Source organism: Castanea sativa, chromosome 3, assembly GCF_040712315.1.
Source record: "Castanea sativa cultivar Marrone di Chiusa Pesio chromosome 3, ASM4071231v1".
NCBI classification, from domain to species: domain Eukaryota; kingdom Viridiplantae; phylum Streptophyta; class Magnoliopsida; order Fagales; family Fagaceae; genus Castanea; species Castanea sativa.
The window spans coordinates 28,218,997-28,230,294 of NC_134015.1; the positions used below are offsets into that span (position 1 = coordinate 28,218,997).

An 11,298-nucleotide genomic window follows, 5' to 3' on the forward strand; every position below is an offset into this window, starting at 1 on the left:
TATATATATATATATATATATATATATATATATATATATATATATATAACTACCTAATTTTTAGCAATTTGACTCAATAAAATTAAACTTGTCATTTTAAACTCAAAGAAAAAGCTCATAAAAAAAAATTAATGATCTAAAATTCAAAAAATAAATTAAAAAGCCCAAAAATATTAACTCAACAACAAAATTGATAATAAAAAGTAAAAGAAAACTTAGCCCAATCAACAAATTTACCATAAAATGAGCCCAGCCCTTTAAAAGATTTGAAACAAAATCAATGTGAATCTTACATACCAAATCTTTCCATCAAATTCCAAAAAAATCAAACTAAACTAAACTAAACGTGAGAGACAGAGAGGGTGAAAGATGTGCGCTTGAGTGTCGAGACTTGAGCTCTTGACAATAAGTGTCAAACTTGTTGGACTTATGAGATCAAGTGTATGGATGCAACAACGGTGAGCCTCTTAGATCCAATAGTTAAGGAAGTAAGGGACGCAAGAAAAAATAATTTAATTGTGATTTGATTGGATTTCTAGACTTCAAGTAGGTTCAAATAAGAAAGAAGAAATTTTTTTTAATTGTAATTTGATTTATAACTGAGATAGTATGTGATCAATTTGAATAGGTTGTATAAAAAAATAATTTTTTATAGAACCAAGATAATGGGTAGTGGTTGTAACCCACTAACCATAAATTTTTTTACTTGACACTAATTTTTATTTGTTAACCTTTTTTTTTAAGAAATATTTGTTTACTTTAAACTTTATTTACATTTTTTTGTTTTGGTTTGTGGAGCATATCTATTTGGTTTTTTTGGTTAGGGATTAATTTCTAATAAAGTACTATACTTGTAAGATATGAAAACAACAAAGCTACTTAAAAATAGATAATAGTTTTTTATATATATATATATATATATAAGATAGAATTCTACTCTAGTCTAATCTAAGTGTATATGTATATAAAGCTCCTTCCTGGATACTTGAATCCGGGCCCCTGCCCCCCACACCCCACAAACACTTATACTTGTAGAGTGGCCATCGCACCAAGGGGATGCGGTGGTATAAATAATAGTTTTACTTCAATGAAATTGATATTATTTCATTGTAGCATAATAAATGTAATGAAAGTGGATGAGCTTACATTAAGCTTCCCCCAAAATTTAATTCCTGACTCCGTCTATGCTTATCACCCTTCAACACTACTTGACACTACTCCAGCATTTACAACATCGTGTATTAAATATTAATCAAGAATTAAAGTGAGCAATGCATACGTATACATAACCACAGAACCCTTCAGTTTCCCTATGTTATTGGGCACGTAAACGACACTCCCCATTTACAACCATTTTTGGAAGCTCACTTGTCCATCTCTTCGGCTTCTCAATGTCCGTATAAATAACACATATATACCGAGTTGTATATATGTGTTTGATGCAATTTCAGGCTCTTCAACTAATCCGAGTTGTATACTATATATGGCTTAGCTAGAAGAGATGATTCAATAATGTGTTTGATGCAATTTCAGGCTTTCAAGTTGACGAGAGATAAAATTAAAGGAGCCATAGAAAGAGAGTGAAAAAAAAAAAAAAAATGGAAGGTGAATGTTCTAAGAAGAAGAAAGCAACTTCTAACAAGCTTAGTTTGATTGATGTAGTCTTTTCGTGGTGTCTTGAAGATGTTCTAAACAAGGATCTCTATATGAACAAGGTCAGGTTTTGGGTTTTTTTTTTTTTTTTTTTTTTCATTTCTGTTTTTCTGTTAGATGCGTCCATTTATAAATTTTATTTTCCATTATTGTTGTGAAGCACAAATTATATTTTCCTGATAGTATTTTTTTGTTTAAAATCTTTACATTTAGGGTGTGTACATTACATGATATTGTGGACTGTGGACGTGCATATCTGAATTGTGCATGTAGTCTCAACTATGATTAGATTTTTGTATTGCATAACACCTAAATATTTTTCCAGTCAAAGAAGTGAATACTAACAATAGATCACATATTGATTTCCAAGTTTTTTTTTTAAAAAAAGGTGATTTTATCCCCTCCGAAAAGAAAAGTAATGACAAAAAATAATAATAATAAATAAATAAAAAATAAAAACTACTGTAAAAAAAAGGTGATTTTATCCCCTCCGAAAAGAAAAGTAATGACAAAAAATAATAATAAAAAATAAATAAAAAATAAAAACTACTGTAAAAAAAATAAGTTGAGGTTCGTTCAAGATTTCAAATAAATTGGGCTTATCTAGGCCCAAAAAAAACGAAAAGATAGTAAATAAATAAAAATGGCACCCAAAAATAGTAACGAAAAAAGAGGGCCATGCATTATTATAGTTCTTAGATTTCTAATCTAAATTTGGTTGAATTTCGATTTTAATTCATTTTAATCAATCAATGGTTTTTCAAAGCAACTGTAAATAAATTTTGTAAACTAAATACTTGTGTCTGGATAATCAGATCTATATATGAGATATGGGTGGTGTTTTTATTGGGCAAACACAACATTTTGTTTTTAAAGTTCACTTGACGTTTCAATTTGATTTCCTAAAGTTTCAAAATAGTAGTAACTAAATCCTTGAAGAGTGTAAAATGATCCAATTTTATTTTTATACTAATACAGATATCATATGACTGCATATTTACAGTGAAAACTATTCTAGGTTGATCTAGCTGTATTATTAGAAAATAAACAATTTATTGCGAAATTTGTTGGGTCATTATATGTATTGATTCAAATATTCACCTTATCTACTTAATTCATATCTTAGAACTGAAGCAAATTGGCATCATAGTGGGAGTCACTAAGTAAAAACATTACCTCCGATTGAATTTTTCAATTCCTTCTCATTTATTGGCAAATCTTATATTCAATACATCTAACCACCCTCTCACATACACACCCCATATTAGAGGATGATTACTTGAATTCTAACACAGTATCCTTTTTTTTTTTTGTTATTAGAAAGTCACGAACTGAATACACACACAAGGGAGTGGAAACCCGAATTTAATATTACACAACTCATAACATACAAAAGCCAATAACTCTTGAATGTTGTGTGAAGGATACGGTATCCTTATTCCTAATAATAAAGCTTATGTTTACTATATAGGCCTTAAAAATTGATTTAGTTTAGAGTATAAAATAAAAGGGTCCGTATTAAGAATTAATAAATGTTCAATTATGAACTGTAATTTACACTTCTCAAAAAGTAAAACACAAGTGTTAATAATACATTGACTTACATACACAAATTCATTAGGATTGTGTGTGATTTTTTTATATATGTATATAGTTTGACTCTTTTTTTTTGAAAATTTTATAAAAATAATAAAACATTATATATATTTATTTATTTATTTATCTTAAGGCATTTTTAACAAAATCCTATATAAAATTAGTAATGAAGAGAAGCCTAAAAAAACTATTGCTCTATAATGAAATCTAAATCAATAACTTTTATTACATTCTTATAGGTGGAAAAAATACCAGAATCATTTCGGTCGGTGCAACAGTACTTCGGCTCATTTATCTTTTCCCTTTTGGAAAAGACACGTGCGGAACTGTCTTCAAGTTTGGACTCTATATCCTCAGCACCTTATGCTGGTGTAAACTCCCTTGAGGAATGTGGAGAATGTGTATATCATGTTAAGGTTGACCAGTGGATGTACGAGTGTAGTAGCAGTGAGCCATACAAAATGTTCCCTGGAGACATTTTAGTTTTCACAGATAGCAAACCTCAAACTATTTCTGACTTAAAACAAGAGGGAGGAACATGGACTTTAGCATTAGTCACTGAATGGACATGTACTGAGTTTACAGTCAAAGCATCATGTTGCATTAATGAAGTCCAGTCTTTCATCCATAAACCAAACTTTGTGGTTTTCTTGAGGAACATTACAACAAGCCGAAATATATGGAATGCACTGCACATGTTTGGAAATCTATCAATCGTCAAGGAAGTGCTCTACACAAATAATGTGATAAGATGTTTGGAAATCGCATTTTGTCCAGTGGATGTATAAGCCTAATCTATTTAAATACAATTATACTTTTTTAGTATCAGAGAGGAGAGATTAAAAATTATTCTAGATGGAATTTCATTAATTACTACCCAACACAGGATTATTCTTATTCTTATGTATTAGTCGGACTAATACATTGTTGATAATCCTGTCTATACCAAAACTTAATTGTTATCTTATTTTGACGATAAAGCGTAATCATTGTGGAACCAATGCCATCTATTCAAATTCTATCGTATCTACTAAAAAATAAAAACAAATAAATACATTTTCCCAATTTTCTGGTTTAAGGTACTTATCAACTCTCTTTTACATAATTTCTTATTCAATAACTCTATATATAACATTTTCTTCAATTTGTCCTTTATTTTTCTTTTCTTTCTCAGAATTTGCAATCAAATTTAAATGTTTAGCTTTTGTATTGCATCAGGTACTCTTAAGTACATAGAAACTTAAAATGACATTTTAATTATGAATAACAGGCTGAGGAAAATTGTTCACTGTGTTCTGGAAAAAATTATTTTATCCAGAATGAAGAAATCTACACAACTTTACTGTTTAAGCTAAATGATTCGCAAAGGGAGGCAATTCTTGCTTCTCTTCATAAATTTCAGTGTTATCACAAGTCATCAGTTGAACTTATATGGGGGGTCCCCCGGGGACAGGGAAGACGATGACATTAAGTATCTTGCTCTTTATTCTCCAAAGAATGAGTTGTAGGACCCTTGTATGTGCACCAACAAATGTTGCAATTACAGAAGCAGCATGTCATCTGCTAAAACTGGTGAAAGCTTCACCTGAAGCTGGATATATAAGTGAAGCTTTGTTATGTTCGTTGGGTAATATTCTCTTTATGGGGAGCGAAGACCTGTTGGAAGTTGCTTCAGACGTTAAACAGATACATTTGAATTACCGTGTTGAAAGGCTTTTAGAGGTGCTGGGACCATTGAAAGGTTTAAGGCATTATTCTTGTTCAATGATTGAATTTCTTGAAGGGTGGGTTTCACAATACCATATTTTCATGGATGGTGAATTGATGGAAAAGAAAGAGCGCAACAGTGTGAAGAATTATAGCAAAGGAGAATGTAAAACCTTTCTTGAATTTGTAATAGAAAGATTCACATCAATTGCCATATTGCTAAGAAGATCGATCTCTATTTTCTGTACTCATATAGCCCGCAGCTTCATATTGGATCATAATTTTGAGACAATGGTTTCAATTATGAGGGTACTTGATACTTTTGAAACTTTGTTGTCTCAGAATACCATAAATTGTGAAGAGCTGCTGGTGCAATTTTCTAATCACAAGAATACTGAGAGTTGTCATAACTCTTTTAAGTGTATATCAACCTTGCTGAACATGAAAAGGGGTGAATGCATTTACATTCTCAAGGTACTGCTGACGGCTCTTGATTCACTTGACCTTCCAAGTGCTATGGATCCCAGCTCAGTGAAGAAATTCTGTTTTCAGAGAGCTTCCTTAATATTTTGCACTGCCTCTAGTTCTGATATGCTGCATTCACTTAATATGAAACCACTGGAATTGTTGCTCATTGATGAATCCGCACAATTGAAAGAGTGTGAATTGATCATACCATTGCAACTGCCTGGCCTTAGGCATGCTATTCTTTTCGGTGATCACTGTCAGTTACCTGCAATGGTTAATTGCAATGTAAGTAAATGCTCCTTGGTCATATTTCTTACTAAGTTAAAACATGAGGTTTCCTAATGAAAGTTTTTGACGTCATTTTTTTTTTTTTCACTTTCATGTATGATTGTGTATATCTTATCTATGAATTTAATGTATTTTTATTTTGCTATTTTGCTCTTGTAATAGGTTTCTGCCAGAGCTGGCTTTGGGAGAAGTTTATTTGAACGATTGAGTCTTATGGGCCATTCAAAGCACTTTTTGAATATCCAGTACGGGATGCATCCACTTATAAGTTTCTTCCCTAATTCCAAATTCTATGGCAATAAGATTGTAGATGCACCAAATGCTAAAAGAGGTTTTGTAAAACGCTATCTTCTGGGTCAAATATTTGGCTCATATTCTTTCATAAATATTTCTTGTGGGATAGAAGAACCGGATGGTGTTCACCATAGCTGGAAAAATATGGTTGAAGTTGCTGTTATAATAAAAGTAGTGAATAATCTGTATAAAGGTATTTAATTAGTGAGGCAGGTGTTAATGTCTCTAAGTTGAATGTAGCTTTATCATCCTATTTTTTAGAATTCATGAATCTGATTTTTATTGTCAAACTAAGATAATCGACTAAATAATGCATACAAAGCTGGCCCTTTTGAGTTTGTCATGTTTCTCATCTTTCTACTCCAATGTTTTTAGTTTATTATGAGAATAGAATGGTGTTAATAAGGAAATAGTTAAACTAATAATTGAAGATTATTAAAATGATTCTTGAATAATATCAAAGTTACATTAAATTTAATAATAGCTATGTTATCTACTAGAACATTACAGCAAAATCAACACAGATTTAGCTACATCCTTTCAGCTTCTTCTCTATACATAACCACCACTAGTTCATGCTTATTATCTCTCCTCTCTTGAAAAATAGTTCATCAAGTTGAGGCATTATGTTCTTCTTTCCTCTAATATTATTAATTTTCCTTCTCAGCATGGAATGGCTCAAAGCAGAAGCTTAGCATTGGTGTTATATCTCCATACACTGCGCAAGTTATTGCAGTCCAAGAGCAAATTGGGAAGAAGTATGAAAACCTCGATGGATTTGCAGTAAAGGTGAAGTCAATTGAAGGGTTCCAAGGTGGAGAAGCAGATATCATAATCCTATCTACTGTAAGATGTAATAGTGATGGATCGATTAGTTTTGCTTCCAATCATGGTAGAATTAATGTAGCTTTGACAAGGGCCAGGTAGGGCTTAAAATGCACATTGTTAACAAGATGCTTTCTAACTTTCCTATGTTTATGTTATTTACTACTTTTTTTATGCTGTCACAGACATTGTCTTTGGATTTTGGGAAATGAAACAACCCTTTTAAATAGTCAATCTGTCTGGAAGTCAATTGTCTGTGATGCAAAAGATCGTCGGTGTTTTTATAATGCTGATGAAGATGAGAACTTGACCAAATACATGTTGGAGGTCAAGAAGGAGCTGCTGAATATGATGACTTGCTTAATTTTGCCATAAACAAAAAATAAATATTATTTTGAGAGACCACTAATTATTGTAAAAAAAACTATAAATATATTAATATATATATATATATATATATATATATTTATATATGACCAATTCCAATTAGAACACATCTACTTTTGAGAATTTTAGTTCATAACAAACTCTACTATTAGAAGCCTTCTAATTTTACAAATCATCTAATTATTTTTTATTTTTTATGGATATTGTCTTCTCTTTTTTATTTATTAATTTATGCTTATTTTTAGCCGATGGTCCCTAATTATTTTTCTTCCTCTCCTCTTTTTAATCTCTCAAATCTAATTGTCTCTCTTCAAGCTGGAAGCCTCTACCTCTATCACTCTCTTTCTCTAAGCATTTATACAACATCATCCCGTATAAAACCATAAAAAGTTATATGCTTATCATTTGTCCGGTGTTAAATCACAACCCCAGTGAAGTATAGTATGTATAGATCAAAAGATTGCAAATTTCTAAATTGAACTGACAAATTTTTGACTTTATATGGATGTTTATGTCCATTTTTTTGTAATCAACTATGTCCATCTATTAAACCTACAAGTAAGTCTACTGCTCGAAACCTGTTGAACTTAAAAAGTAATGTAAAATACTAGTCTCACACCCAAACAGTGGTCTAAAGCCACCGATAGATTCGCAATTTTCTTTAGTAATATTTTATATTATTATTTTTAATATTGTTTTGTCAAATATTAAACTTTTCAATGTTCAACTATTTGAGATAATTTACATAAATAATGTGTTTAGAGGTTCATATATATATATATATATATATATATATATATATATATATATATAGACGCACACACACATATAAACTTAAGTCTTTGACTTTTTGTTAACTCCTTCAGAACTTGCCATATCATTATTATTTTATGATTTTTTGACAAAATTGTATTTTATAATTTGTTTTTAGTCTTATCTTCTTCTCCTATAATTTCTAAGTTAATAAAAATCTTAATTTGATTACAATCCAAATTCTTCGACTACAATTTATTTGTTCATATCCTATCAAATTCTATTTCTATTTTGTGGATAAATAATAAAACAAAAGAAGCCACTGCCCACCATTACGGTCTTTTTATTTATTTATTTAAAATGTGCATCCTACTTGGTTGATACTTATACAATACAAATGGAAAACTATTTTAAATTATAAAATAATTTTTCTATTAACTTTTAAGTAATAGTTTTTTCATATAGGTCTCTTTTTTTTTTTTAATATATGTGATTTTAAATTTAACTATCATATGTATTACACGGATTAGCGACTAGTTATATTAAAAACTAAAACAAATCTTTTTATTTTATTTTCTTGATTTACACTAATTGACACTTTATGATATTTCTAACGAAAATGTTCAAAATTTAAATCCACCATCCTTGTTGTCCTAAGTTAACTATGAAATTTTATTTCATTATTTTTTAAATGTGTGGTTTTTTTTAGTCCAAATATGTCAATTTGCACCTCAGACATTAAGACCCTGATGCTACAGTCTTTGAGTCGTTGACAAATTTGTCTCTAATCTCCATAACATTGATTGAAGAAAAAATTTCCAGGCAATATGCATAAAAATACTGACAGCTTTCTTAGTAAAATTTTAAAAGTCCATAATCTTATATCAGGCAATATAATAAGAGCAACAGAGACCTAAAAAAATAAAGCCTGCATGTTAGCAAATGTCATATCAATTTATATTGGACATAAAATTTGAAGAGTCCTACATAAATAAACACAAAAATAAATATCACTAGACTTGTCTTGTTCCTTGCAAATATTAGAGCTGCAGCATCTGATAAACATTTTGTACTCCCCCAGACATTTCTAGTTTCAGTCCCACACCTGTATAGAAATTAGAAAGCGGCCACCCACAGCATCCACAATGACAGTTTTCCTTGGCATGGCATAGTTTGCAATACATGAGTTGTCATCGATTAAAGCATGAACTTGCCACCTATCGCCCTACCCCAAGTCACTGGTAATAGTATAAAGGATGAACTTACTCCAAACATATTATAATCCCAGCTGGGTGAAGATGCCAAAACAGTTGCAGTGTAATCCCTAATATGCGTCACAAACTTGTCAAGCACCACATGAAGAGATTCCTAATAATATCCAAATATTTCTGAATGTTAATGTCCTCAAACTGCTCAAGAGCTCATAAAAACTTTAACACTTTCCTTAAAAATCAATGATTGACAAAAATTTACACGAGTCCACATATCTCAATCTAATTTGAACTGGCATACTTGCTAAATTTTCCAATTTTCTCTCAAAAATGAATGTTGTATCCACATTATCTTGCCTACCCTGCCACATCAGCTAAGATGGGCATTTTTTGATACATTCCTTATTTAACATATTATCAATATTTCCACAATAATAAAACCCCTATTGGAGAAAATCAGCATACATTTTTCAAATGCCAAAGTTGTCACCCTTAGTGACTGTCGAAGTGAGACGGCATCATCTTTTAATCCTGCTACATAGCCGACAGTCAAAGCAATCCTATTATATCTATTTCTTATGTACCCACCAAATTCCTCGTCTGAAGCACTAGCACTATCTTTCCATTTGACCTACAACAACATTTATGTAAAATAATAAATAAAAAATTCAATAAAAGTAAAATCCTTATTCTTCTGTGACAACTTCCCCAGAAAATGACAATTTACCAATAAAAAGTACCCAACAAAAGAAGAAAGAGATATAAACCTCTCTAAATTCATTGGTAAGAGCATCTCTCCCAATTATTCCACTAGCAACAGTAATAATTAATGGAGTACTCTGCCCCAATCTCTTTGTTATCTGCATTAGAATCACTAACAACAAATTAACTAACAATTTAAAAAGGCCAAAATACACTTTTTGTCTTTGAAATTTGATTTAAGTTCAATTTTGGTCCCTCAAATTTAAAAAATTGCAATTCCATCCATGAAAAACTCAAAATGTATCAATTTTGTCCTTCAATCTATTTGCCATTAAAGAAATTGCAGTATTGGTAAACGAAACAAAGTGCTGATGCGCTAAAAAGACGAGATGGCCTAAAATAAATTTAAAAGAAGGAAAATGTTAACATGACTAGTGACACAAAAGTTTACAACTTTATCACCGCTAGTGAGTTAACATATTGTGACCGGTGTATAATAGTACTATCAATGAAGAGTTTATACTCACCATCTAGAAGTGATGTTTCACAAATTAATTACAACTGAACACCTCAGCAATTTATGAAAGAGAAATATAAAAAATGCCAAAGTTATTATAAATATTTTACTACACAAGACTACAAACTTAAGTGGTTATACTGGGTTCCAGTCAGTTTAACTGGTAACATCTTCGATTGTTGAATAAAGATCTGAATTCATTCTCCACTTACACCAAACACCGATTGGTGTCTTACTCCGATGATAAAAAGATCAATCATAAGAAGTAGACGGCATAGATTAAAACTCTAAGTGGCAATAAATGTGATTATTGATTCAACACATAATAAATAAATGTCTTAATACTACTTTGTGATTGGTGATACATCGGCTTACATGTAAGGTGTTGGGAAATTTAGACCTCGGTTGATAAAATTAACAAGTTTTAACCCAAGTTGTTAATTAGATTTATTATACATAAAACTTGTTAAAATAAACAAACATCAATATCATGTCAAAATCATATACAGCAGAAAAATAAATAAGACAAGATATGATAACCCAAGAAAGCCAATGAACAAACTAGTTTTACAGTAAAAAACCTGGAGGGAAACCTTCCCAAAAAGCAATCCACTATAATAAAGAGAAGTTTCAAATCTAGTACAAAACCTTTATCCCTAGACTCTGCAATCCTCATAGATGAACTCACAGTAGAAACCTTCTATCGCTCCAGAACTTCTAAACTCTTCAATATATGAACGCCACTCTTTGATGCACGGATCCTAGTACGTGACTAGCTCCTTTACACGAATCCTAGTACGTGACTAGCTCCTTTACACGAATCCTAGTACATGACTCACTCACCAATTAGAGAAGAAGATGTTGGCTACAAAGTCCCTCACTTCATCAACAGTGAAG

The 11,298-nt window shown here is 30.8% G+C and overlaps 1 protein-coding gene across 1 annotated transcript; it reads left to right on the top strand.

The window, feature by feature from the left end:
* Positions 1-4,680: 4,680 nt before the first annotated feature.
* On the top strand, positions 4,681-7,206 carry LOC142628775 (putative helicase MAGATAMA 3). The gene is made up of 4 exons (XM_075802814.1): positions 4,681-5,709; positions 5,875-6,199; positions 6,674-6,929; positions 7,017-7,206. The coding sequence occupies exons 1-4, from the start codon at positions 4,681-4,683 to the stop codon at positions 7,204-7,206; spliced, it is 1,800 nt and encodes a 599-aa protein (XP_075658929.1).
* The last annotated feature ends 4,092 nt before the right edge of the window (positions 7,207-11,298 follow it).